The sequence below is a fragment of the Trichoderma camerunense genome (genome assembly GCF_050948025.1).
Source record: "Trichoderma camerunense strain CBS 138272 chromosome Unknown V8C40scaffold_20, whole genome shotgun sequence".
In the NCBI taxonomy this organism is placed as follows: Eukaryota; Fungi; Ascomycota; class Sordariomycetes; order Hypocreales; family Hypocreaceae; genus Trichoderma; species Trichoderma camerunense.
In genome coordinates this window covers 790393-817933 of record NW_028145350.1, presented here as the reverse complement: position 1 = coordinate 817933, position 27541 = coordinate 790393, and the positions used below count along the sequence as shown (strand labels likewise).

The 27541-nt window shown below is 51.2% G+C and overlaps 7 protein-coding genes across 7 annotated transcripts; 4 read left to right on the top strand and 3 right to left on the bottom strand.

Annotated features, from left to right (window-relative positions):
• Positions 1-227: 227 nt before the first annotated feature.
• On the top strand, positions 228-3365 carry V8C40DRAFT_255692 (glycoside hydrolase). The gene is made up of 3 exons (XM_083218108.1): positions 228-973; positions 1049-2388; positions 2478-3365. Exons 1-3 carry the CDS (start codon positions 442-444, stop codon positions 2670-2672), a joined length of 2067 nt encoding a protein of 688 aa, XP_083069082.1. The 5' UTR covers positions 228-441; the 3' UTR covers positions 2673-3365.
• A 1377-nt stretch (positions 3366-4742) lies between these two features.
• On the top strand, positions 4743-6780 carry V8C40DRAFT_269968 (amino acid permease GAP1; the record flags this gene model as incomplete). The annotated part of the gene is made up of 4 exons (XM_083220141.1): positions 4743-5091; positions 5169-5376; positions 5442-5651; positions 5715-6780. 4 exons carry the CDS (start codon positions 4743-4745, stop codon positions 6778-6780), a joined length of 1833 nt encoding a protein of 610 aa, XP_083069081.1.
• Positions 6781-6833: 53 nt separating this feature from the next.
• V8C40DRAFT_255690 (uncharacterized protein) lies at positions 6834-9733 on the bottom strand. The gene is made up of 2 exons (XM_083218107.1): positions 9034-9733; positions 6834-8916 (listed from the first exon to the last, which is right to left on the bottom strand). The coding sequence occupies exons 1-2, from the start codon at positions 9334-9336 to the stop codon at positions 7492-7494; spliced, it is 1728 nt and encodes a 575-aa protein (XP_083069080.1). The 5' UTR covers positions 9337-9733; the 3' UTR covers positions 6834-7491.
• A 2390-nt stretch (positions 9734-12123) lies between these two features.
• V8C40DRAFT_255688 (vacuolar protein sorting/targeting protein 10) lies at positions 12124-17284 on the top strand. The gene is made up of 2 exons (XM_083218106.1): positions 12124-16291; positions 16345-17284. Exons 1-2 carry the CDS (start codon positions 12390-12392, stop codon positions 16976-16978), a joined length of 4536 nt encoding a protein of 1511 aa, XP_083069079.1. The 5' UTR covers positions 12124-12389; the 3' UTR covers positions 16979-17284.
• Positions 17285-17748: 464 nt separating this feature from the next.
• On the bottom strand, positions 17749-22124 carry V8C40DRAFT_255681 (uncharacterized protein). The gene is made up of 2 exons (XM_083218105.1): positions 21409-22124; positions 17749-19885 (listed from the first exon to the last, which is right to left on the bottom strand). Exons 1-2 carry the CDS (start codon positions 21904-21906, stop codon positions 18488-18490), a joined length of 1896 nt encoding a protein of 631 aa, XP_083069078.1. The 5' UTR covers positions 21907-22124; the 3' UTR covers positions 17749-18487.
• Positions 22125-23118: 994 nt separating this feature from the next.
• Positions 23119-23938, top strand: V8C40DRAFT_255679 (uncharacterized protein). The gene has a single exon (XM_083218104.1). It carries the CDS (start codon positions 23494-23496, stop codon positions 23764-23766), a length of 273 nt encoding a protein of 90 aa, XP_083069077.1. The 5' UTR covers positions 23119-23493; the 3' UTR covers positions 23767-23938.
• A 1277-nt stretch (positions 23939-25215) lies between these two features.
• Positions 25216-26968, bottom strand: V8C40DRAFT_269963 (uncharacterized protein; the record flags this gene model as incomplete). Its single annotated transcript, XM_083220140.1, has 7 exons — positions 25216-25252; positions 25310-25383; positions 25437-25466; positions 25524-25705; positions 25768-25997; positions 26066-26892; positions 26960-26968. The coding sequence occupies 7 exons, from the start codon at positions 26966-26968 to the stop codon at positions 25216-25218; spliced, it is 1389 nt and encodes a 462-aa protein (XP_083069076.1).
• Between the last annotated feature and the right edge of the window lie 573 nt (positions 26969-27541).

The following is a 27541-nucleotide window of genomic DNA, read 5'->3' as shown; positions in this document are numbered from 1 at the left end:
TATTACTAATTCTAGTTCTAGTTTTATTTTTCTAGTTGCATAAACGTAATATATAATTACTATTAATTATTACGTATATATATATATAAGAGCTTATATTATTCCCTATTTAGCTAGCTATCGGTATTTATATACCTTGTCCCTTATCCTGATGTCACGTGATATATGACATTAACAAACCGGCGATATAACCTTATCGATTGGAGGTAACATGTCCTTTTACCATCCCCAGGAGTCCGCTCTTATAATAGCCAGGACCCCTAGACGGGCTCGTGTGCGTGACGGGCCATTGCTTCTTTTCCCAGTTTCTTCTTTTGTTGGAGCAGCAGTTTGAATTGCGAGTTTGCTTCTTCCTTTCTTTTCAGTGTGTTGGCCGCCACCAATCGCTCCCCTCCGGCCAAAATACATCGCGCTCCTCCTCGACATGACCCCGTCGACCCAATGATCCGCGACCCGTTCGGCATACACAGCAAAAACGTATTCAAAGATACAGCGTTGCGAGCGGCGCAGAACATCCGAGAGGCAGCGACGCAGGCGAGCGCAAATGCACTAGAAATGTCTTTTTCCATGCCCAAACACGTGCCCGACTTTGGGGATCCCAGTCGAGCACTCGAAGACCGCGCCTGGGCCGCTCTGTCGCGGAGAGGCGGGCCGGGAGTTCTCAAGAGCAGTTTGTTCGAGTCGGATACACTACCAATGTACAAGGACAAGCCGTATGCCTATGCGCCGTCAATGCGACTGCGGCCTTGGTGGCGGCGCAAGAAGGTGCTGGGGACGTTGACAGCGGCGGTGGTGTTTCTGCTATATATCATGGGCTTCTTCTCGGGACACCCCGAGGCCAAGTCTTCCGGGTCGGCGTTCTCTTGGCTGCGTATGTCTCAGGATAGAGACCATGTCGATTGGGACGAGCGGCGGCAGAGCGTGGTCGAAGCCTTCGAGGTGAGCTGGGATGCCTACGAACGCTATGCATGGGGTATGTGATATTGGTGGCTCGACATCTCCTATGGAAGAGTTCTGTTTTGCTAATTACTTTGTGTGATGACACCAGGCAAGGATGAATTTCACCCGGTTTCGAAGAGTGGCAGGAATATGGCTAAGAAGGGCCTTGGATGGATCATCATAGACGCTCTGGACACGATGATACTGATGAACTCGACATCACGCCTGCAACATGCACGAGAATGGCTTTCCACATCGCTGACCTGGGACCAAGACCAAGACGTCAACACTTTTGAGACCACCATCCGTATGCTGGGTGGGCTGCTCTCCGCCCATTATCTATCTACCGAATATTCTACCCTTGCGCCTCTGGCTGAGGATGATGAAGGGGCTCCTGGGGAAGATTTGTATCTCGAGAAAGCTAGAGATCTGGCCGACAGGCTGCTTTCTGCCTTTGAGTCTGACTCTGGTGTCCCGTATGCTAGCGTTAATCTGGCAGAGTACAAGGGCCTCCCGTCTCATTCCGACAATGGAGCTTCTTCCACGGCTGAGGCCACGACTCTTCAGCTAGAGTTCAAGTATCTGGCTAAGCTCACTGGCGAAAAGAATTTCTGGGACAAGGTTGAAAAGGTGATGGAGGTTGTCGATGACAATCACCCGGAAGACGGGCTTGTTCCAATCTACATTTATGCAGATTCGGGCGAATTCCGAGGCTCGAATATTCGACTGGGAAGCAGGGGTGACTCTTATTATGAGTACCTCATTAAGCAATATCTTCAGACGAACAAGCAGGAGCCCATCTATGAAGAGATGTGGAATGAAGCTCTTGCGGGCGTGCGAAAGCACCTGGTGACCTATACAGAACCTTCCGGCTTCACCATTATCGCTGAGCGCCCAGACGGCTTGGAGTATCCCATGTCGCCAAAGATGGATCACTTGGTTTGCTTCATGCCAGGGACCATTGCCTTGGCCGCCACCGGTGGCCTCACCGAAGCTGAGGCGCGGAAACTGCCCACCTGGACCAAGAAGCAGGACGACGACATGCAGTTGGCAAGGGAGCTCATGCAAACCTGCTGGGGCATGTACAAGTATATGAAGACGGGCCTGGCGGCTGAAATTACCTACTTTAACATTCCCAACCCGCCGCTGGAGGAATCGGCGCCTCATCAAGCGCCGGCCGAGTTCGACGAGGATCCGCATGCCCAATGGCGCAAGGACTTTGTGATACACTCTAACGACGTGCACAACCTGCAGCGCCCAGAGACTGTTGAGAGTCTGTTCTATATGTGGAGGATAACCGGCGATGTCAAGTACCGCGAATGGGGCTGGGACATGTTTAGATCGTTCGCCAACTATACTGCGGTGGAAGACCAAGGGGGCTTCACGAGCTTGCTTGATGCCAACACAATTCCGCCAACGGTCAAGGATAATATGGAAAGTTTCTGGCTGGTAAGTCGCGTAACTTCTCATCTTTTTCTGTGCCCCTTTTCCCTCATCATGAGCTTATGGTTGCTAACGCGTGCATGCTCTTTGTTCAGGCTGAGACACTCAAGTACATGTATCTCCTCTTCTCGCCAAACGACTTGTTGCCACTGGACAAGATTGTGCTGAACACGGAGGCTCATCCGTTCCCCAGGTTTGACATGGGGCCTCTGTTCTCCACGGGATGGAAGCGAAAGCCTCCGGGTTCGATTCCCAGGACGCCCAAGACGACTGACCAAAGAGTTGGATGAATGTGAATGAAGATGAGGCGGGAGTGGGCATCAATGATATTATATTGAGCATAACTACTAGGTACTGTAGTGTTTGGCGTTGCAGCATCGGTTCATGTTGGCGTTGAATATGTATAGACGCTTATCTCTATAACCTACCTAAGGCATCTAGGTATATAAAGTACGACATGGATGACCTTGATTACTTTTTGCTTGCCACCTATCTATGTGTCACCCTCTTCAATTGGATGACTTGCTGCAACATAGGTCACTGGCCAGGATGACTGCAGGATTGGTAGCAGTAGCACTTCCTGTAGTCTCTATGCTATCGATGGCGGAATCGGAATATCAAGGCCTGGTCCTTGAAAGACTCTCATTAAAATGAGGCGGGGAAGAGCGTTCCTTGCCACGTGGAGGAATGCTGACAGCAGGCGGTTTAGGGGCCACGGATCAAGGCCTGTAAGCCCGGACCGCTGCTGGTGGCTTTCACCCGTTGATTGGGATCAGGCGTTATCGCGTGCTGGATTTAGCGAACGAGGCGTTTGGATTATGAGGCGAATTTCTTGGGGCGAGTCAGTGGGGGCTGGCACTGCACTGCACTTGCTGATCGCACGCAGTGATGATGGGTATAGGCAAAGTAGTGGCTACAAATGTGATGATTGAACTGCGCTGTCAGATGGATGGATGAGTGAGGCTCAACGATACAGCACTTGCGACACTTTGCACGTTTTACTTGAGTGTCTCTGGTACCTGTCTTGCCGGCTAATTTGAAGCCATTGGTGGTCCCCTTATCGGCGTCTCCACCCCACCTGATTCCAGCGCTCGCCCCAGTTTCGACCCTGGCAGATGCAACGCCATGCTTCCCCGTTTTTGCTCTGGAGTCACATCGCATGGCATCGCGCACGAGCATCAGCTGTTGGCGCTACCACAAGTCTCTTTTGTTTATTTTACCGTGCATGGATAGGCATTGAATTTGGGTGCATGATAGGCCGTGGAGATGATAGCAGAAGTGTCTCTGTCATTTGGGCTACAGTATTGGCAGTAGATAACAGCCGCTCGACAAACGACATCCGTGGGAATCGCATTGCTGCAGTAGCGCTGCATCCTTGCACTCTCGACTGGCACGGTAACCGAGGCAGCCCAACGTCGCATCCCGCTGGGTTGGGAAGCCGATTAGCATCAGATCTATCTGCCTGTTACCTGTACCTGTTACTCGTACTCACGCATGCATCCGTCGAGCCAGAGGCCGATGCCGTGCAGCAACCTTTCAGCCCTCCCATCTCTTTGTCGCACTTCCAACGCTGTTGTGTCAAGTAGCTGTACATCTGACGTGTTAGTAGAGCCATGGCAGGATCAACAGCGCCACGGCCAGCCCTGATGTGAGCGCCATCTCTCACCATGTACAGTATTCAAAGCAATCGCTCGCTCTGGGCCTTGTCTCGTCTGCGCCACCCCTTGTCCGACAAGATAAAAAGGCACCACCATTAATTCCTCTAGCCATTTCCATGGGCCGTTATCCACCTCTTTTCTGATTCTTACTATTCCCTTCCCATTGCTAGGCCGTTTTATTAATTTGAAAGTTCCCCCCAAGTGTCAAACTCTCTCTTTTCCTTCTTGTCACTGCTACTGTACTGCTACCACTACCGGGAACAACCTTGCCGTTCCCATTGGTGACGACCATCCATGCGTGTGACGCTGCCCATGCAGACTCACGCACTCAACTCTTGAGCTTCTGCATCTGCATGTGCATGGCAGGGAAACTCAACACCCTGGCTCTGCGAGTCGGTATCTCGAGCCGAGGCGACGACACCCCGAATTAACTCGAGACACACGCCGGTTTTCTCCCCTTCTCTTCCTCGACTCGACCCCGTAACATAGCAAACGACAACGACGACTTACGGTATTACCAGTTGGAGGTCACTGCTTATATTACCACATACCTTTACCTATACCTTAATTACAAATACACACAAAGACAAACGCCTCTCTCACCCCCCCGGAAACGCTTTGATCGCATCGTCATCCTCGCCGCCGGTCTTATCGATTGCCGGCGACCCGCTCCCTTTTACCTCGCGCGCAAAAAGGGCAGCGATGGCGCCGCCGCGAGACATTGAGCTCAACCCGTTTGGCAACTACAAGATCAAGGAGGAGTCGCTGACTCACGGAAGCTCCTACAGCATGCGGGAGCCAAACTACGACGATGTCAAGGAGCCGCGGATGGACCGCTTCATCAACAGCTTCAGACGCGACCCGAATTCAAAGTTCTTCCCCAGCAGAGACCTCGACGACATTGGCCCGCTCGAGAGCGTCAGGAGACACAACAATGGCTCGCCCTTTTACGACTTGCGCAGGGCTGCGCTGGCGACGGCGCATTCTAATGGACTGTCGAGGAAGCTCAAGGGCCGCCATTTGCAGATGATTGCGATAGGGGGCTCTATAGGTGCGCAATCATTTCAATCCCTTCGTGGTGCCGCTACGTTCACCACCTACAAAATATACTTGCTAATCCGTGTCTAGGTACTGGTTTATTTGTGGCATCCGGCAAAGCGCTGGCTGCGGGTGGCCCGGCGTCCCTATTGCTGGCCTTTTCCATTGTCGGTGGAATGCTGTACTGCACATGTCAGGCGCTGGGTGAACTCGCAGTCATCTACCCTCTTGCCGGTTCATTCTCTTCATGGGCTACTCGCTTCCTTGATCCTTCTTGGGGATTCGCTTTGGGCTGGAAGTAGGTCATCCTCCTATACGCTTGATGATGATGTCCAACAGATGCTAACTATTGCCTCTTTCCAGCTACGCCATGCAGTGGCTGACGATCCTGCCCTTGGAGATTATTGCAGCATCTCTAACCATTGGTTTCTGGGATAGCCATCTCACAAGGGCCATTTTCGTCAGCGTATTCATCATTTGCATCATCACCATCAACATGTTTGGCGTAAAAGGCTATGGTGAAGCCGAGTTTACGTTTTCCCTCATCAAGATTGTTGCCGTCATTGGCTTCATGTAAGTTGACCAAAGCATGACAGCACATCGTATCGTCCATTTCGCTAATCAACAATGCCTTAGCCTCCTCGGAATCGTTTTAAACCTCGGCGGGACTCCGACAAGCGGATACATCGGCGGCAAATATTGGGACAATCCCGGCGCTTTCCACAACGGCTTCAAGGGTCTTTGCAGCGTCTTCGTCACGGCGGCGTTTGCTTTCACTGGGACTGAGCTCATCGGATTGGCGGCGGCTGAAACGGCAAACCCGAGAAAGTCTCTCCCGACGGCCATCAAGCAGGTGTTTTGGCGCATCAGCCTCTTCTACATTGTCGCCCTGACGCTGGTTGGCTTGCTCGTGCCGTACAATGACCCAGACCTGATGGGCTCCAGCAACGCGGACGCCCACGCCTCGCCTTTTGTCATTGCCATTGAGTCGGCCGGCATCGACGTTCTCCCCTCGGTGATGAACGCCGTCATTCTCGTCGCCGTCTTGTCTGTTGGCAACTCGGCCGTCTTCGGTTCCTCGCGAACCCTCGCCGCCCTCGCCAATCTTGGCCAGGCCCCTGAAATCCTCGGCTACGTCGACCAGCGGGGACGACCCCTTGTTGCCATCATGGTGGCTGGCGCTTTCGGCCTGCTGGCCTACCTCGCCGATCTCAAGCAGCAAAACTCGGTCCTCGACTGGCTCCTGGCCATCTCGGGCCTTTCATCCATCTTCACCTGGGGCTCCATCTGCCTCTGCCACATCCGCTTCCGACGCACCTGGCATGCCCGCGGCCACGTCCCCAGCGACCTCCCTTTCCAGTCTCAAGTCGGCGTTTGGGGCTCCTACGTCGGCCTCGCCCTCAACATCAGCGTCCTGGCAGCCCAGTTCTGGGTCGGCGCCTTTCCCATCCCCTCGCAGGGCAAGACCGGATCTCCCGCATCACAAGCCGAGAACTTCTTTTTGAAGTGGATGGGCGCTCCCATCGTCCTCATCTTCTTCCTGGGCCATAAGATCTACTACCGCACGAGCTACGTGAAGATCAAAGACATGGACATTGATACCGGTAGAAGAGACTTTAACGTCCCCATCCTCGTGCAGCAGGAGAAGGAAGAGTGGGAGACTTGGCCCAAGTGGAAGAGATTCTACAAGTGGCTGTGTTAAATCTTGCTTTCTTGCCGCAGTGCCTACCTATCTATAACTGAATAAGTGATATGGGGGGACTTGTTTATTCTTTGTTCGAGGGTTTTACAGTTTTTATCTATCTAGCAAGGCGTTTTGGAATTTCGTCAAGAGACCGAAAATGTGTGTTCAATTTTGAGTATATCTACCTTATATCAAATATAATCCGTCAATATTACGATGTAAATCACGCTTCCATCCACGCACAACTCGTAACATGATGAACTGTGCTAAATGTATATCGAAGAAAATAACTCTGCCAAGAGCAATCTTGTTATTTTGATCTAGCAATGCAGATGAACTCTTAAGTAAAATAAATGAATAGCCGGGGCCGTTTCCAAGGGGCACCGAGACGAGGAACATGTACGGAAAGAAACAGATCAACGAAAGAACGAAACAGTCCCTGGCGAAAGCCATCATGAATGGGGAATAAAGAGACAAGAACATAGAGAGAAGCAAGTTAAAGACATAAAGCAATATATATAATATGTAAAAAAAAGACTCATGAATCATAAGCTGCGTCCTGCAGGGCATTAAATCATACATACTAGCGCCCAGGGTATCGCAAACTCTTTTGTTTCTCTTTCTTCCATCACACACACTCTCTCTCCACTCTAACAACTTTAAAAAGGGAAATCAAGGGGGGAACAGTAACAATCTTTGTCGCAGAATCAAGAAAAAGAAATGTATGATTTACTGGTTCCAAAAGTTGCTCCTCTGTGCGCCCGAGGGGGCTCCTCCTTTTCGAGAAATTTTGGGCTGCTCGGGCTCGTCGTCACCTCCAAACAAAAAGTCCCTGCGGGTGCCCTGCCTGCCTCCCATGCCATCGCCGGCAATGTGAATCTTGGAGCTGGTAGGGTCCTCGCCTCCATACAAAAAGTCTCGCTGAGCGCCCTTCTTGCCTCCCATGCCGTCGCCAGCAATGTGGATCTTGGTATCGGGCTGGGGCGACTTGCCGACTGGCTTGTTTTCCTTCTGCGCGGCGGGTGATTCGTCCGTAAGGGACCAGTTTGCGTTCATCGTCTTGACGGCCTTCTGGCGGTGCTCGGGAACGGGCTGGCGCTCCGCAGCGGGAGCGGGAGCATCGTCCGTCATGGTGAAGTGAGGATCGAAATCCTTACCCCGGTCCTTGCTGACATTGGTGATGTTGCCAAGGGGACGGTTGGAGGAATCTTCCGCTTCCCGTTCAAAGACATTGTTCTTGGCGTTCTCGTTGCGAACCGCGCCTCTGGTCCTAATGGCGATGCGTCGCTCTTCGGGGGGAAGTTCACCGTCATCCTGCAACTCGAAATGGGTCTCAGCATCGCGTCGGGCCTTTCCAACCGGGGCCTTGACTGGCTCAGAAGTCTCCCCTGCATCCCAGTTGCGCGCATCGGGGTTAGTTCCTTGTCCACGACCGGGTTTCGACTTGACAGGGGTGGTGAAGTCGTCAAAGGACCAAGTGCTGTCATGCTTAGACTTGGGTCTCGGGGCCTTAGCGGCGGGCTTTGTCGAACTGACTTGGCTCGCTTGGGTACCTTCACTCTCTTCAGAACCATCGGCCAAGGCGAAGTGCTGGTATTTCGCGGGGTGGGCGCGAATGTATCTCTCAGGCTTTTCATCATCCTCAGAGTCATCCTCGGGGTGCTGCTGTCCTTCAAAAATGCGAATGGGCTGGACATTCTTGCCAGCATTCGCCTTGTGGGGCGACATCGAGCGTCTTTGGTGGTCATCCCAGTGCTGGGGTTCGTCGGTCAAAATGTCGGTAAAGGCACGCTGCTTGGGCTTTGCGCCAGCATAGGGAGAGACAATACCCGCAGGCTCGGCATTCTCAGCTTCTTCTCTGGAACCAAAGAGATGCAGAGATGCATGAGGGTCGCGCATAATGTTGGTCGAGCTGTTGCGGTTCTTATTATGGCCGTTGCTGCTTTGAGCCGGAGCTTGAGCTTGAGCAGGGGCAGCAAAACCGGACGACTTGACACAAGATTCAATCAGTCTGACCTGCTCCTTGCCATCCCTGATAGGCCAGTTGCGTCCGCTCTTTCCGATGATCTCCATCTGCTTGAGAAGCGAACCTTGGTCCCACTGCTGGCGGATTTGGACAATCTTGCCATCGTCATCGAACGACACGATATGCATCTGTTGATTGCGCCAAGAGCAATGGAATTAGCCACGAAACGCACACCTTGGTGTCGATACCGGAGGAGAGTGGCTAGGTAAAGTGCGACGGTGGATATGCTAGATTTGGAGACTCACAATGGGCAGAAAAGCCTCGCGATCAGACAGGAAGTTGTCGTCAAGACCTGGCAGGTAGGCCCCGCCGCTGGTGACGAACTCGATACAAGTATCAACTTCGACAGCGATGGCATTTTGGCCGTCAATCAGGCTGAGGACGTCCTCCTTCTTCTTCTTGACCTGCTTCTGCAAGGTGTTGAGGTGCTTGATGATCTCAGTGGCGCCAACGAAGGACGTGAGCGTGGTCACATAGTGAAGAGAGGCATTGTCGGCCAGCAGCGACGAGCTGGGCGAGGCCAGGAACTGCTTGTAAGTGGCAGCCATTGGGGCGCGAGCAATGTGAGAAGAGCGGGAGGACAGGTAAGAAGAGAAGAAGAAGAAGAGAAAAGATGCGGTGTCGAGATGTGATACGATGCGCTTGAGGCAACGAAGGACTGCGCTGTGCTATGGTGGTGCTGTGTCCAGATCAACTCGCGGCAAGGACGCTGATGGCACGAGAGATGCAAACGAGCGAAGCAGTCAGTCGAGACGAGCCGTCAAGGAAAAGAAAGAAAGAAACGAAACGAAGCTCTCTCCAGACCAGACGGGACAGGTAAGGGTACAAGTACGATTTGAATCTGCAGGCCAGAGGGAGCAGAGCAGATCAAAAGAAGCTACCGCTAAGTCGGCGGGGGTTCATGTGGCTTGTCTCGATTGAGGAGGACACAATGCAGTCCAGTTTGGTTTGGTTTGGGGTCAGTTTGAATCAGTGAAGCGCGCCCCAGTCTGCAGCGCTGTTGCTTCTAGCCGTCTAGGGTGAAGGCCCCTGTAGAAACGGCTGTAGCAAGTAAATGAAATGAAAGGACGCATGGCGACCGCGAACTTGCGGCAACAAGGGGAGGGGCCTCCCAGAGAGCTTTTCTCCAGGCCGGGCTTGGGACTGTTACTTTCATGCTCTTGCGTGGATGCGTGAGGTACGGTGCTTGTCAATTGATTGCAGCGATATCCATACCCGTGGATATTGAATTACAAGATATGCCTATGGATGTCTCTGTACGAGAACCTTACAATGACAAGGCAAGGTACACATTATGGAGATGCTGCTTTGACCATCTCACTTGTATGTGGATAGTCCTTCCGGGTACTTTTTTCTCTCTCGAACCTCCATGCGCATGTACTGTACCTACAAGTGCTTCATGTTGTTCTTCAGGTCCCGTCTCAACCACGGATTGATCCAACGGCGACACGCATAAAGCATGGACGGTCACTCGGACAAACAAGTCCAGCGTCAGCGTCGGTCAGGAGGGCTCACGCAGGTACGCACGTCTACTTGACTCTGCCCGCCGTCTCATTGGTGAATCTGCCGGCGAACCGTGGTCACGGCGCGGTTGACGCGCAGCAAAGCGAGGGGCAAAGCGCGGGTTGAATGGAGGGGCAGGTCCATGCAGGTACCTCGCGATACTTAGACGGTACCAGCACGTGTGATGGGGCATTGATTCATTCAAATCTCACCAACTCCCCCAGATAAGACCCTTCAATGTAGGCTCTCACCATCTCACCTTGGCTCTGAATACTGCAATCTGCAATATCAAACAATGGTTGAAATGAACATTTTCTTTGGCGACATCACAGGATCAGCAAGCGGCTTTTCGCTTCGATACCCCAACCCAATTCTCCATTCGTATTTGTCCCCAGCCGCGTATCCGTCACTAAGATGCAAGCAACTGCAATAGACGAGGTTGGCACGGAGCTCCAAGAGGGCCTGAGCTTCAACAAGCTACGGGTTTGGCGACTAAAGCTGCTCTCGCGACCGACCTTGATCACCATGATGTTTTGTTTGCTACCTCCAGTATAATGAAGAGCCAACTACAGACTACAGTTACCAGGCCATGGATGATAGCCACCACCTCGAATTCGAGTGCCGTACCATAGGTACATGTACCCATGCTTACTCCTCGCATGTCATATCCAAACAGGACGAGCACGACAACCCATTGCGACTATTTTATACTCCATAACATGAATTGCTATTGTACAGAGGACGGAGTAAGTACACCAACGCGACAATCGCGGCCAAGGCCAGTTCACGATAGATGCGAAATGCCCATGCTCAAGCACCAAGTAATACGGAATATGCGGACCCCTGGTGATGGATCTTCGCTCCACCCGTGTTTCACCTTATCTGCAGCGCCCAAAGAAACGCGTCTTGCTCTAGCAGACTCTAAGCACTACAGGTCAGAACGCATGAATGGATGGAACAGAAAGCAGCTTAGACTGCCTCAATTGGCTGCATCGTCGACATTTGGTGTGTTGTGAATGTGGCCGCGATACAAAAGTCTACAAACACTGTACAGGACACCAGACATCAGATCACTCCATGTAAGGTAGCCATCCTCAATGGGCTACGAAGCACGGCCTGCTAATTTGAGTGCCGAACGCTTCGGAGTTTCGCACCCTACCTTCGGTGTAGTGTACAGACCGGACCAAAGTACAAAGCAATCAAACACTTGTCCCCATGCTGCAAACGGCGATTGCAACAAGGCAGCAAACCCCAGCAGGCAAAGTATTTCGTACCCGTACGAGTTACCGTATGAGAATCAAGACCGCAGTCCCTGTAACTTGGCACTTGGCGCTTGCATCTGTCGAGTCGTGCTCCCGTGCCTCTCGCATCCATGTACAAATAAGTACAGGCTCCATATCGATAGGGCAGCGCCGAGACACCGATGCAGCTGTTTAGATCCTCGATTTAGCGCGGGCTGGTTCGACTGCCCATGGAGTGGCAAGTACGGAGTAATACTTCCTTGCATTGAATTTGCATTGTCATACTTAAGCATGTACTTAGGCCTACGGGAGTGATGAAATTACCTAAGGCAGTAAACAAATAAATAACTTTTTGACATCAACAGATATGCTTTCTCCCGCCTGTAGTCAGACACAAGGCACAAAGTGAATATTTGCTTTGTATGACAGGTGTGGCTGAAGCTTGTACAAGCTCCGGGCAAGCCACAGCTCGAGCTTGTATTGATTGACGTGGCCGGCCGGAAGAGGCACCGCGGCATCAGATGTGGCGACTCAGCCCCAGCCAAAAATGCGCGGCGCCACAGCTGGAGCCTACATGTAACCGTTCATCCACAAGCTGACGAATGGCCCAAACGACGATTCGCAACCAGCCCGAAACACGCAACTCTTGGATCCAGGAGCTTCAAGGAGAGCGCGAGCCTGTTGCATAGCGATTGCTGCTTCATTTCCTCGGCCATTCCCATCTCCAGCGCACTCTTGCGAGGCTTCATCACAGCCATTCGGCCAGCCGATTACACTCCGATTGACAAGGCCCCTCGTACAAACCCCTCGACAAAGACGTCCAGCTTCATGACATCTCCAAGCAACGCACCGACAATATGATGAGGCTCACAGCCAAGGCTGCGGCGCCGTCATGGCACTTGTTGCTGATGTCCCTTCTATGGGTGTTGGCGCTGGCAAAGGACGGGCCGAAGCTCTCAGTCACAAAGTTCGACCACCCTCCATTGGGTCTTGCCTACTTCGAAGATAGCGACATTGTTGTCTTCCACGACGTTGATGCAGGCATCATATACCGGTCCAGCGATGCTGGTGCCAATTGGTCCAAGATTAAAGCAATTCCCGAAGGCGATGCCTTTTTGCTCGCTACGCATCCTTACGATTCCAAAATCGCCTATGCCCTGACATTGGGCAAGACGCACTATAAGACAGAGGATCAAGGCGAGACCTGGTCCAAGTTCCAGACCCCGGCCGTTCCCAGCCGATTTCAGTCCGAGATCTTGGTATTCCACGCAGAAGATCCGAAGCGAGTCATCTTCAACGGCATGGAGTGCGACGGCATCTTTTGCGACGAGCAAGCCTCTTACACTACAGACAACTTCAAGTCGGTCGAACTGCTCCGTGCCTTCACAGCTGGCTGTTGGTGGGCGAAGCTATCTCCCGAGTTCACCACTGGCGATAAGGATCTAGATAAGAAGAGGGTGCTCTGTATCATCAAGGATCCCTTCTCCCTCTTTGTGGAAGACCAAAGACTCGTCATCTCCGACGATTTCTTCGCCGTGGTGAACAAGGAGGTTCAGGAATTCGAGCCCAACATGGACACCAACAAGGGAGTGGGCGGCGTGGCCAACATTGCTGTCGTCAAGAGCTACCTCCTTGTTGCTACCTCGTCCTTCCAGAGCGACGAGATGGCCTTGTACGTCACCGACGACACTCTCAAATGGCACCGCGCCATGTTCCCGACCAGCGACAACCACGACCACTCGCACCAGATCAACCAAGAGGCATACACTGTTCTAGAAAGCACAAACTACAGTATCCAGATTGACGTCTTGACCTCCTCACCCTCAAATCCCATGGGTGTTCTTTTCACAAGTAACTCCAATGGCACATACTTCACTGAGAACGTCCCTTACACCAATCGTAACGGCAAAGGACACGTCGACTTTGAGAAAGTCCATGGCATCCAGGGAGTATTCATCGTCAATGTGGTAGAGAATGGTCCTGATGTCGACAAGAAGGGTGCCGAGAAACAGGTCGTTACCCAGATTTCCTTTGACGATGGCAGGACCTTTGAGTCCCTCAAAGCCGATGGCGACAAGATCCACCTCCACTCAGTCACCGAAATGGATAACACTGGGAGGGTCTTCACAAGCCCAGCCCCCGGCCTTGTCATGGGCAACGGAAATACAGGCAAGGCTCTCGGCAAGTTTGCAGATGCCAATCTATATGTCTCAGATGATGCCGGTATCACGTGGAAGGAGGCCTTGAAAGGACCTCACAAATACGAATTCGGCGACCAGGGATCGATTCTTCTTGCCGTCAAGGATTCCAGAAAGGATGATATTTCTGAAATATCGTATTCCCTGGACCATGGCGAGCACTGGGAATCAGTCGCTCTGCCAGACAAGCTCGCTGTCAAACCAGCGATCCTTACAACGACGCAAGATTCTACCAGTCTCAAGTTTCTCCTCATTGGCGAAAAGGACAGAGCCTACCATATGATCGCTATTGACTTTGGGGCTATGGACAAGCGGACTTGCGAAGATAAAGATCTCGAGGACTGGCATGCCCGCGCGGACGACGATGGGAAGCCAACCTGCATCATGGGACACAAGCAGACGTACCGCCGCAGAAAGAAGTCGGCTGATTGCTTCATCAAGAGCAACTTTAAGGATCCCGTTCCCATCACTGAGGACTGCGAGTGCTCCGATGCGGACTTTGAGTGTGATTACAACTTTAGGAGGGACCCGGAGGATAACAAAGTATGCAAGAAAGTCGGACCACTGCCGGCTCCAGATGGTGCCTGCAAAGACAAGTCCGGGACCTTCAAGGGCTCTTCTGGCTGGAGGCTCATCCCAGGTAACACTTGCAAGCGGACCAAGGGTGAACAGAAGGACGATCCGGTCGAGCGCAAGTGCGAGGATGCCACCGTTCCGTCGGTTCCAGGAACTCCGGCCAATGGAGGAGAAGTGACTCACAAACAATTCATTTTCGACACCAAGCTTCAGGATTTCCAGAAGATCTACCTCGACAGGAGTGATTCCAGTCAGTCCGATGACGAAACCGTCATTGTCAGACCCGCTGAGGACGAAGGAAACGGCCGATTGAAAATTGAGCAAAAGCTGTGGCTGTCTAGTGATCATGGCAAGAGCTTCAAACGCATCTTGGAGGGCGAGAAGATCCAGGGCATTTATCCCCACCTATATCTCAAAGATCTGGTTTACTTCACTACCGGCAGCGACAAGGTCATTTACACTCTTGACCGTGGCAAGAGCTTCCACAGCTTCAAAGCACCAACAGACCCCGGTGATAGATTCCCGCTGAGCTTCCATCCAGACAAGAGAGACTGGCTCATCTGGGTTGGCCAGACCTGCGACAAAGTTGGAGGCAAAGAAACCTGTTTCCCCGAGGCGTCCATCTCGATTGATCGCGGCGATAACTGGAAGACAATGCTCCGTTTTGCGGAGAGATGTGAGTTCACTGGCCACTCGGCATACAAATTCCGGTCGCAGAAGCAAGTCATCTGCCTTGCTAGAGAAGAAGAGAACAGCGATGCGCCGTTGACCATCATGACCAGTGATGACTTCTTCCAAGAGGACAAGGCCATCTTCAAGGATTCCGTTACCAATTTCGCAACCATGAGCGAATTCATTGTTGTGGCTGGTAGAGATCCGGAGACCGAAGATATGCACGCTCTCGCCAGTCTGGACGGCAAGCACTTTGAGAGGGCTCACTTCCCGTACAACTTCCACGAAGGTCACGAGAACGAGTATACGCTTCTTGACAGCTCAACCCATGCTATCAACCTGTTCGTCCGCACCGAAGGCGGTGCTGACCGGGAGTATGGCTCAATCATCAAGAGCAATTCCAACGGCACGTCATATGTTCTTAGCGCCGCCAACGTCAACTGTAACGAGGAGACATATGTCGACTTTGAAAAGGTCGCAGGCCTCGAGGGTGTCGCCTTGATCAACGTTGTAACGAATGCCAACAAGGGAGAGAAGACAAAGGACCTCCAGACCAAGATTTCTCACAATGACGGCTCCGAATGGGGTTTCTTGGCCCCGCCCGCCAAGGATGTGGATGGAAAGGCCTATCCTTGCAGTAGCTCCAAGGGAGACGAGTCTTGTGCCTTGCATCTCCATCACTATACCGAGAGAGATGACAAGAGAAAGACTTTTGCCGCGGCTACTGCCGTTGGTCTCATTTTCGGCATTGGCAACGTCGGGTCTAAGCTTGGCGAGATTAAAAACGCAGACACGTTCATGTCAACTGACGCTGGTGTTTCTTGGAAGAATGTCAAGAAGGGAAGCTGGTCATGGCAGTATGGAGATCAGGGCTCGATTATCGTCCTGGCACAAAGGTACACGCGTAACAACCCGGTCAAGTCCCGCTCTATCTCGTACTCGACAGACGAAGGCAATACATGGAAGAATTTGGAGTTTGCCGACTCAGATGTGGCACTCCTTGACATCACTACCCTACGGTCCGGCACATCGCGCAACTTTTTGCTTTGGTGCAGATCCGGTCGAGGCAAGCTCTTCTCCGTCAACCTCGACTTTAGTGGCTTGGCCGACAAGCCCTGCGAGCACACCAAAGCCAGCGACTCCGATTATTACTTGTGGTCTCCCAAGCATCCCTTGCAGGATGACGACTGTCTCTTTGGGCATGTCTCTAAGTACCTACGTAAGAAGACTGATCGCAAGTGCTACAATAAGCAGAATCTCCAGCGACTTTACGACCATGAGGATTGCGCTTGTAGCCGACGAGACTATGAATGGTAAGAGCAGCCCTCTACTTATTACGTTTAATTCATGACTAACCAAAAATTAGTGATTTCAACTTTGAACTAGACAATCATGGCCAGTGCCAGCTGGTCAATGGCTTCACCCCCCTCACTGGAGACGATTGGTGTGAAAAGTACCCCAACGAGACATCATACTTTGAACCGACGGGTTACCGTAGAGTTCCCTTGTCCACCTGTCGTGGCGGCAACGAGCTTGACAAGACGTCAACAGAGCATCCTTGCAAGGGCCACGAAGAAGACTTTAAGAGGAAGCATGGCACATCCGGCGTCGTTATTTTCTTTGCCGTTGTCATTCCGTTTACTCTAGCCGGCATCATCGGCTGGTACGTGTACCGCAACTGGAACGGCAAGTTTGGACAGATCCGCCTGGGAGAGAACTCGTCGACTTTCGACAGCGACCAGCCCTGGATCAAGTACCCCATCATCGCCGTGTCCGCCGTCGCAGCAGTGGTCGTCTCCCTGCCCGTCATGGTATCCAGCTTGGCTCGCTTGGCGAGCAGCTCCTTTGGGCGGTTCGGCCAGAGGAGCGATGGCAGCTGGTTCTCAAGAGGCGCGAGGAGGTTCACGACACGCGACAGCTTTGCGCGTGGACGAGGAGACTATTCGATTGTGGATGACGAAGGCGAGCTCCTTGGTGAGGAGAGCGATGAGGAGGTGTAAAGGCAAGAAAGAGAGGTGAGCGAGGCACAGCAGGGTATACGGGGAGTGTATGAAATAGGCGGCTTCTGTTGCGGGAACTTATCAAAAAGATTTACTGGTGCAGAGAGAAATGTGTGTTGGGATTATAGCTGCTTGCTGTGATCTCTTTTAATTAGCGAGGTTCCATTGCTATTTTTAGGATATTGTACATGTTATATAGGAGAGATGCTTCAATACTTCCTATTTTATGCAAAATGAGCGGCGAATGAAGCCATGTATCCTGTTGTACGGAGTATACATAATATGTACACAAAGCAAGGTTTACCCAACGAAAGGATAAATCATTCATACATTCATCCATCGATCCTTCAATCCATTTTTCCGAATCAAACGCATCTCAAGCGGTCAAATGCAATTCACCCCTTATCCAAGACATACATTAAGGTATACGAGTATACAAACCACCACCCACACAGATCTATCCACACACACAGAGTACACACAACTCCCACTCTCACAACACAATAAAAATAGAAACAAAAAGCAAAGGCGTAAATACAAACGGAAAGACCCCGAAATTCCAAATCCCCTCCCCTGTTTCTCCCTTCAAAACCTCCCCTTACATCCCCTTCCCGCTCGTCCCATCTTCTTACATATGTAGGACTCAAAGCTAGGACTCCAAATCGGCGATCGACCGAGAAAAAAAAGAAAAAATGGAGCATGTGCGTTATTAGCGTATCTCACAACGTGTATGTAATAAGATAAGAGAGCGTCAAAAATAAGGCGCACATGGGCTTCAATGCGTGTGTTGCTCGTGTCGTCTTCTCCCTTGCATTGGGCTAAAAGCTCTAGTTCATGTAAATCTCAGCAACAAAATAAAACAGGCCCGTCATGTGGATGGACTGGAAAACTCAACTAAACAAGCGTATGTGGAAAGAGGGAGCAAAAGTCACTTGTAAATCAAGGGGAGAGTGAAAAAAGGCCACTGGCGAATGTTTGACAACAGCATCAATAATAACGACACTATATTATATCAACCCTCGCCAAGGGCTTCTCATGAGTTTTACAATTCCATCCCATCGCTCTCGGCAAATTGCTTTCCGTCCAAGTAATTCAAATCAATCCAGTAGTCCTAATCCTAAAACGCCAGCCAGAAATAGAGCGCTTCTTGTTATGCCAGATAAAGTAAAATGAGTGTGTGGTCGTGACGTGCTTTTCCTTCTGCAGATTACAGCCAAACAAGACTTGGCTCCCCCGTATATGTTCTCATACTAAACGACAAAGAGAATGACAAATTTTGTAAGAGAACATGTAGTAAATGAACGACAAAAAGGACAGTGGGGTATATGTGATGCATGCTGTATGCTATAATGAGAGGTATAATTTTGGAGATAGTGGCATGGTTGTAATGAGTGAGTGAAAAGGCGAGTCACAGCTTTCTTGTTGATGAAATACTTTCTTCGCCCGTAATTCGAGAATTGAGTTGGTAGAATGAATCCAACCCAGTCATCGTAACATTAATAAGAGCCCTCATGAACGGCGGACTCGGTTCCAGAAGCGTTTTACCATGTTGTCATCGCTGCTGGCAGCTTCTTGGTCCATGATGGCAAACTGCCTTTCAATATTGTCTTTGGGGTTGGAAGCTCGAGAGTATGACCTCGGCTGAGCAGATCCGTCATGTGCTTGCCCTTTGGATGACGATGGTTTTTGCCAGCCATACATCTGCTCTTCGTCGGCTCGAAGATCGGGCCGTGTCAGGGTCATCCGTAGTGTCATCTCGCGGGATGATGCTGGCGCTTGGGCATAGTCGACCTTGGAAGGCCAGGCTCCTTCATGGGGTAGTCGCGGCGAATGCTCAACGGTCGGATGATCCAAGCTCTCTGGCGTTCTCGGAGAGACTGTTTCGACGGGTGACGTGGGATCAGAGATGAGGGACTCCGCATCATCGCCAGTTGAGCTATGCACCTTGTCATAGGACTCTTGGCGTGACCACGATCGAATCTGAGAGGTTTCTCTCCCCTGTGTGTCGTAGAGAGATGGGAATCCAAACTCAACAGCCTCATCGAATTTGTGTGGAGACGCAAGATACACACGGAGCTTCATGCGAGCTTCGGGATCCTGGTAGTGAGATGGAGCTGAGTCAGTGGTGCCAGAGTCATCAGACATTTGACCCTTGTTTGGTGACATTAGAGACAGAGCTCTGGATCTCCGACGGAAGTGGCCAGAGGGGCTTGGTAGAGAAGGCACTACAAATTGCTCGCTCAATGCGGGAGAGGCCATGGTTCCCTTGGTTGGTGGACGGCTCAGTTGAGAAGATGGGCGTCCAAAAGACAGCTTTGATATAGATAGATGGCGAGGGAAAGGCATTCGCTTCTTCTTTCCTTGTTTGGGACTCGACTGGTAATCATCCAGACGAAGATCCAAGTCATCACTCTCATCAAGCCATCGGAAACTCTCCATGATCGAATCTGGTGTGGCCTCAGCGGCCATGGCCTGTGTAAATTCGTTGTTGGGCGAGCTACTCATGATGGGATGGAGCTCGTGATAAAAGGGTTCGTTCAAATGGCTGCTTAGTTTGGGGAGGTGTGATTGTCGTTTATTTATCTTGACAAACGCCTCGTCGGTAGCATCCAGTATGATACTCTTATGGTGTGAATTGGCTGTATTCGATTGTCTCTCTCCGCTGTCTGCTGGTCGTCCGTGAAGCGTATCTGCGTGGTTTGGGTATAGGCGAGCGGAACTCGATCGAACGCGCGGCTGTTGATGTGAACCAGAGATTGAGAGATCGGAAGTAAGTTCGAATTTGGATCCCGGCTGACAGATATCTTCTTCGCTTGCGAAAGTCGAGGTCGAATGGCCGCAGGGCTGATCGGAATGTCCAGCACAACAGGTCTGGGCAAAGCGCAGCCGCTCCAAGGTCGAAAAATACTGGAGCAAAAAAAGAGAAATGTTAGACTGCTATCGCCCAGAAATAGAATCAAATATAATAAAAGACATCGGCCAAGGAAACAATAAAAGGGGCAGCCCATGCAAGCATGTATATAAGAGAAATGCTATGGGTGTTATTGAGAAGCTAGTGAGGCGACTACCTGAAAGGCGTATCCGTAGTCGGATGAACTCAGAGCTGTTCTAGCTCGAACGAGGATGGCATGTCTCAACTTTGGAACGAAGAACCATGGCGAGGTGGGGAGGCTTCAAGTCCAATACGGACAAAGCAGTGATGCTAGCAGCAATGCTAGTTGGCTTGGGTGCACTCGCACATTGATCAGGGGGTTGCGGTATGAGTACAATAAGCGGCCTTCGCCCTGCAGACAAACTCATGCCAGGTACGGAGCACATACACACACAACGTTGACTCAAAACACACTGCAGTGTCTATGCTCTCGCCAGTTTCTTAACACGACCAGACTCCCTCTTCCGGCCCATGTATGTAGGCTGGTTTCATCGTGGACTGGCACGTTGGTTGGCTGGTGACGATGCCAATATCACAATGGAGCCACGTTTGATGGATTTCAGAGGAGCTCACTTGAGCTAAACTGGCAAACCACCACCACGGATCAATCAAGCAAGCAGCTAGATATCGCTGGAAGCATTCAATTGGACACACCGCAGACGGCCTACAAGCGCCATGGCACCCAAACGAGGTCGCTCGCGGGGCGACGCGACACTAGTGTGCTGGGATGCCAGGGACGGATTCAGCCGTTCCCGCGCCATTGGCTTGTCACCGGAATTAGTGAGTGCAAGACGAAGGTGCATTGCATTGCATTGCATGATGCATCGCATCCCGCGGTCCAGGCTAAATCCCACAGTTGTGAAGGGAACAAGACGGTGACAGAGAGTGAGGCATTGGGATTGAGGATGAGACGAAGACTGAGAAGATCACCCGCTGTTTGGTCGCAGCCAACATGTCTCTGCCAACCCATGCTCTGCTTTCGTCGGTGATCCCTTGAGATGCGAGACAGAGCTATTCCGACACTTGTCAGGCTTTCCGTCGACCAGGGAACCGTATGTGCGATACACCCAATTGGCCAGCATTGCAATGGCCAACTCGATCGTCCAAGTCAGACAACGCATGAAACCAGCCAGCTTTAAAACAGACAAAATCCGCTCTTGTTAGGCAATGCATTCTGACGTCCAGATCCAATCAACACCTTGTGCTGTTGGCCCTGTTTCTCCGTCTCATTTCGTCTTTCTCTGACCTCTTTTTATGCATTCATCTGCGACACAAGCTGGCGGGTCCTGTCGCTTGCCCAACACCCCAAGAGCCTTCTGAAAACACATGGGCAAAATGCATTCTTGGGATGAATGCAGGGACATGCCATTAAAAAGAAAGAAAAGAAACGAAACGAAAGTCGGTGTACGAGGACATCGCTGAGACAACTTTTCACCACCCGAGGGATGGATCAAAAGCAACGATAACAGCATGAACGTGAGAGAGAATAGCCACTTACTTTTCTTCGAACTGTGGGCGGCAGGGCTTCGAATTCCTCGCTAGTCAAGCTCGTGGACGACGGGAGACTGCTGTAGTATTCGGGCTGGGGCTGCTGCAACAAACTGTCGGGTGGCGGCAGCTTGTTAGAAGGCGGAGGGCTTCGGCTCCGTTCTCTCTGGTGATTCCAGTCTCGCATATGACTACGGGAAGACGCGGGTCGTTGCGAGTCTGGCAGGTGCAGCATTTGCTGTCGCGGATCAACGTAGTGGCTCTGGCGGTCTCGATGTCGATATGTCTGAAAACTGGGATGGCAAGAGGTTATCGTATCCTCGTCTTCATCGCTGTCCCGTTGCCCTTGCATAGGCTGCAAGAACTGAGGTGGAAGCTGCTGCTGGTTTCGTGGCCGACGCTGGGTAGAAGCTCTCCTTAGGCTCATTCCCCTTTTCAAAGATTTGCCAGTACTTGAAAGAGTTGTAGATTGAGGGCCAGCGGGCGCCATTGCTGATATGGGGGCCATGACTTGAGATTTTGGAGCCAGGAGCTTAACTAAGTTCCGGCGTGAGAGGCAAAACGAAAGGCAGGTGACGAGCAGAGCTTCCGCGCTGAGTAATAATGAAAGCACGAGTATTGAGCCAGTACTCTTCTGCCTTTAAAATTCGAAAGTGAGGATGGAAACTGGGAATTATCGGAAATCGCGTGAGGGAGGAGGAAAGAAAGATGGTCGGTTTCGTCGCCAGTTGGAGCGGCATGGCATATCGCGGGTACTCGTAGTATTAGCATATTAGCATCACCGCACACAGAAGCGCCAGCCAGTGCCAGCCAGTGCCAGCCAGTTTCGAACCGTCTAGCCATGTCCATAGCCATAGCCATAGCCATAGCCATATTAGGCCCATAGCCATAAGCGACTCCGCGGCCCACGTTGTGTTCCTGGCTTCGGCTGCAATCCCCCTGTCGCTCGGCCGTTTCTAGCTCTGTCAGTTGCTGCCCCAGATGTGACGGCTGCTCGTAACCTCTGGAGCCAGCGGCTTTTCCAACGACGAATCCTGGCGCTGGTTCTGGCTCGAGCTACCAGCTGGCCAAAGCTCTCTATCTTGGCGACCAGGGGCGAATGATTTGCAGTGGAGAGGCCGCGAGATTGTGCAGGCTGGGGTTGCGCAAATGTGTGAGTGAAGTCGGTACGGGATTGGTGGCGGATGGCGGGGGCAGTCAGTGCTAGCAGCAGCGCCTATGTAGAGTGCCCTCTTGTATCACGCACCATTGCTGGACTGTGACTTGTGTCCCTCTGAATGAAAACTCTGGCTAATACCATTGTGATGGCGCTCATGATCATGCGCGCCCGCATGAGTAATGGAGGAATCACTTGTCACATTCTCTCGCCTAGCTTAGAAGAGGGTGAATTTGGGAGTTTCATGCACTGTTGACGAAGGTTTGAAGCTTCAACCCCCAGGAGAAGGGATTAACAGTGGAGGAACAGGCAGAATAACAGGCACAGGAACAGGCACACCATCACCACAACCACCACCAGTGTCGCCATACCTATCATCAGACAAGCATCTGGTCCTTACTCGAGGCGCTATATGACGACAAATCGGGCAATCAGAATGTTGCAACAGCGCCGGGGCTCGAAGGCGGCGCCGTATCCGCTTCAGACCTAGTCCTCCGCACCATCCATGATATCTCGAGGCTACGGCAAGCTAGAAGCGTGCTTATTTTGGTGGCTCAGGGACCTGGCGGGGGGGCAAGCATGGGAACATGGGAGCGTACGAGCAAGCGAAAGTCGTTTGTCGCCAGCCCCTGCATCTTCCTTCTCTCTTTTTGTCGGTATCCAGGAACCATCGTTCTCTTGACGAAACCCGCTCGGCCTAGACGAGGCTACAACCGCCGCTAGCACACAGCCCACAGCCCAGAACACACACGATATCACGACGGAAATTGACGAGAGATTTAGACAGTGGCCGATATGGGCCCCTTGCCCCTGGCGCAATGAATGGGAAGTGGCTGTTGTCAAACGGTCGCGACTAATGGAGAGGATGCTGTGCGACAACGCCTTGATATGATATGATATGCATCCCTTGCGCGTCACGGCGTTGCGCATGATGAAATTATGCCTCTGGTACTGCTCCTTATTGCTGCAGATTGCAGATGTCTCGCATCATTGATGACGAACTGTCACTGTCATTACATGTACGCGCAAAGTTGGCAGCCAAGTGTGAAGTACGAATCCAAGTATGAGCCATGTGCTTCGCAGCAGCTCCTCTTAAATACGCTTCGCCAGGAGGCCTTGCCTTTCCAACATGCTGCCGATCAGTGCCTCTTCTCATCAACCCCATGCACGGTTCACCGCACACACCGGCCGCTTCTGTTACCTGAAAGCTAAGCCCATCAGACGGCCCTGGTCCGACGTCTTAATGTGGGGGATTAAGCAGTGTAAGTCAGGCACTCTACTGTGTACGAGTACGGTTGAGCATTGCACAACATGGAAAAGTATGTATTTGGTACCTGTGTGGCAATGATTGCAACGCGTCGAATTTGAGATAGCTCTTTGTCCAGTTCCATTCTCTCACTTGGCCATCAACATTCAATGCGAATGCCCACCGTCCGCGTGTCTCTTCTCTTCGTCCTCTCCATCGATGTTTGCAGTCATATTCACAACGCAGCTTTCCCTTTGCTCCAACGAGGCCAATAAGAGCATTGACCAGACACATCAAAAAGGTACAGCGAGTCGAGTGCCGGGGCTCTCATTTGCCTTGCTGCTATTTGTGTTATTAGCACTAGCACCGGACCCTTTCCATCGGTTGTGCCAAATTCGTGCTATGACGAAGCAGAGGCGATCACAATTACAGAGTAAGGACTACGGAAGACATCGGCAACACGTCAGTCGGTCCAGAGTCGTCGATCCATACGGGAATTAGTATGTAGCATGGAGCACTTCCGGCCTTCCAGAAGTTTATCACAAGGTCCCTGATTGTCAGATCAGCAGTCGATCAACGGCAACGCTCGTCCTCTTCCGCGTTGATGACATCTCCTACGTAAGAGACACCATCACGATTATTCGTACTACCATGGTACCCTCTTGTCATATGCATTAGACCCTTTTTTTCTTCCCGCTCCCTTTCCCTTTATCGCTCCGACATGCTAGGGCGGTTCTACTCGGTTATAATGGCTTCTCGGCAAGTCTATGGAGTCCTTGTGCAGGGAGTCTAATGAGGTGCCGCAACTCGACTCGCTGGTTACGGATTCCACGCCGGCGGCATTTGCTGTCGTCTATTTAGCGTCTACGATCCACTTGGTGTGATACGTGCATGTATGGATCGACTGACGGGGCATTCGGGCGATATGTCTCGGTATCGTGACCACGTGCGTCATGTAGTGTTGCGCATATTCATTTCCCGTGATGCCCCTCAAATGGATGGAGTACGAGTACCTTTGTTGAGGCAGCCCATAGGTTCTGCCTCCCTATAGCAACAAAACGCATCCAGATTCAGGGTTCTCGCTAAACTCGCCTTTCGCGTCTTTTGCTACTAAAGCAAATCTGCAATTATCTTTATCTTCTCAGTAACAGAGATATAGGAGCTGATGAAAAAGGGGTCCCTGGCGGCCAAATTAAGGCATGCGGTGATCTTTCAGAATACGAAATATACATCACAATACAGAATAACACAGTAGGGCATAGGATACGAACTCAACTCGCAACGCAAGGAGAGTGGATGCTGTAAAAAGTCTTTACACAATTTAAATGTAGTTGAACGACCTACTTCCCATCGTTGTAAACTCACTCAAGTGACAGGAAGTCAACGTACTTCCCATACTTCCAATATCATCTTCACTATTCATCAAATACTTTTCCTGGATTTAACAACCAACTGGGTAATGTCATGTCAGCAGGATTGAAACTAAAAACAAGAACACAAAAAACGTACTGCGGATCAAGTGCATCCTTCACAGCCTTCATGACCCCGATTGTTGACGGGCCCAGCTCCTTGAGAAGACAGTCCTATCACTTATTAGATTTGTGCAGAGAGAAGTCAGATGAACGTGCTACATTACCTTCTTCCCAATGCCAATACCATGCTCGCCCTACCATGAGCTGTCAGTAATGCGACAGGACGACGGGAGACGATACAGTCAACTTACTGATACGGTTCCTTCCATCTCAATTGCCCTCTTCACCATGGTATCGACACAGTCTGCTACCTTGTTCTTTCCAATGGCATCGTTGGGGAGATAGAACATTGCTTGGTGAAAATTTCCGTCTCCTACATGTCCTAGCACGCTATTCCAGAGATTAAGGCCCGTCGCTTTGGCCCTAGACTCTTCTGTTCATACGTAAAGAGAAACTATAAGCGAGTTGTAATACAAGTTGGGTTGTTGAACTTACCGATCAGATCAGCCATACGGGATATAGGCACGGCAACATCTGTGCCCCAAACCATGGCGCCCTTTGGCTGCTCCGCGATTGCCGCGAAAAGCGCGCGTTTTCTAGCTGACCAAAGGGAATCTATTTCTTTTTCTCCATATACACTGTCAAAGGTTCTGGCGCTGTGTGTACGACATATGGCTTGTGCCGCCTTGACGCTATCCTTCATAGAGTTTTCAGTACCTGCAAATCTGATCCCACATGTCAGACATACTGATGATTCCATCAACTGAAAAGGGGATATTGGCATAACACATACTTTAAGAACAGAGTTGGGTTCTCTTCCCACATCCTACCAGCGGTTCCTCCGCTCTTGTTTATGCTCCGCATCTGTTGATCGTCCATCAGCTCCAAAGCGGCCAAGGGGAGGCCTGAGCGGATCATCGTGGATGCGGCTGCCACAGCCTGATGAACCGATCCGAAGGCTGCGGCGGCGGCACTGAGATTTGTCGGCAGCACTGCTAACTTGAGCGTGGCTTGAGTGATGATGCCGAGAGTCCCTTCTGATCCTGTGAACAAGGAGTTGAGATTGTATCCGGCTGACGTCTTCCTTGGTCGGTGTCTTGTTTTGATAATGGTGCCATCGGCCAAGACAACTGTTAAATTGACGACATAATCCTTCATCGCACCGTATCTCATAGCATTGGTTCCGCTACAGTTGGTAGCCACCATTCCCCCGATGAGGGCGGTTGGACCTGGGTCAGGCGGCAAGAAGAGGCCTGTGTCTTTAATCTCTTCATTCAATACCGTCCAATTGACCCCAGCCTGCACAACGATGTCCATATCTTGCGGGTGAAATTCGACAATCTTATCCATCTCGCACATGTCGATGCATATGCCCGAAAAGGGGGAGCTATAGTTCCCCTCCATGCTAGATTTGGCTCCAAAGGGTACCATTGGAACTTTATATCTGGTACATATCTTTGCGATTGCAGACACTTGCTCCGTCGACCGTGGTCGCACAACGGCAAATGGCCTTTCATCCGTATTTGATGTTGAAATTTCAGAATAGCCGTGATATTCCAGATCATCTGGATCGGTGCTCACGGCTTCTTCTCCAAGTTCACGACGAATCTCGTCAACAGCCTGCCGATATTTTGTTAACATCTTGATTTATGTATATGGATGAGATGTATTTATTCACTCAACCTACCTCCAGCATTGTCTTTTTATCAGCATACTTGGATTGCAACCTAGACGGCTTGGTTGATTCACCCCATCTTGGTGCAGTATTCCCACTTGGGCCAGATACCGACGAGAGCTTTAGTGTAGACGCTGAAGCGCCTCCAAGCAGTAACCCGACTAACAAATAGGTTAATGGTCTGTTCCGATATCCTTGTGACTGTGTAAAAGATGATGCAGACCGAGCGCCTTGGCGTAAAGGCCTCAGTCGTCGCAGAAACAATGTAGTTGCGGAGATGGATCTCATGATGAAGATTCGTTTGCCAATGAGATCTACACAAAAGAAGCCTATATGTTAAACATAGGTATAGGACAACCGCATTTATAGTAGAGAAACTTGAGACAAATAACGAATAAGATACTATACCTCGGGCCTTGGAACCTCTACGAAGCACCGAAGGACGGTAAAGCGGCAGCAACTCAAAGCTTAATGTTACATGTATCCAATGATTCAATGCTATCCGTGTGGCACTGTCATAGTCGCTGCTTACTTTACGCATTACGTCAACCAACCCCAAAGAGGAGTTATGAAGGAAGAGTCGGCCTCACGGAA

Excerpts from the sequence above, each read along its gene's own strand:
- V8C40DRAFT_255688 (XM_083218106.1), top strand. The coding sequence starts at position 12,390 with ATGATGAGGCTCACAGCCAAGGCTGCGGCGCCGTCATGGCACTTGTTG. Across the intron at positions 16,292-16,344 it reads AGCCGACGAGACTATGAATG|TGATTTCAACTTTGAACTAG; the intron begins GTAAGAGCAGCC and ends ACCAAAAATTAG.
- V8C40DRAFT_255681 (XM_083218105.1), bottom strand. The coding sequence starts at position 21,906 with ATGGCCCCCATATCAGCAATGGCGCCCGCTGGCCCTCAATCTACAACT. Across the intron at positions 19,886-21,408 it reads CGCCCACAGTTCGAAGAAAA|TATTTTTCGACCTTGGAGCG; the intron begins GTAAGTGGCTAT and ends TTTTTGCTCCAG.
- V8C40DRAFT_255692 (XM_083218108.1), top strand. The coding sequence starts at position 442 with ATGATCCGCGACCCGTTCGGCATACACAGCAAAAACGTATTCAAAGAT. Across the intron at positions 974-1,048 it reads CTACGAACGCTATGCATGGG|GCAAGGATGAATTTCACCCG; the intron begins GTATGTGATATT and ends TGATGACACCAG. Across the intron at positions 2,389-2,477 it reads ATATGGAAAGTTTCTGGCTG|GCTGAGACACTCAAGTACAT; the intron begins GTAAGTCGCGTA and ends CTCTTTGTTCAG.
- V8C40DRAFT_255679 (XM_083218104.1), top strand. The coding sequence starts at position 23,494 with ATGCCTCTGGTACTGCTCCTTATTGCTGCAGATTGCAGATGTCTCGCA.
- V8C40DRAFT_255690 (XM_083218107.1), bottom strand. The coding sequence starts at position 9,336 with ATGGCTGCCACTTACAAGCAGTTCCTGGCCTCGCCCAGCTCGTCGCTG. Across the intron at positions 8,917-9,033 it reads GCGAGGCTTTTCTGCCCATT|ATGCATATCGTGTCGTTCGA; the intron begins GTGAGTCTCCAA and ends CGCAATCAACAG.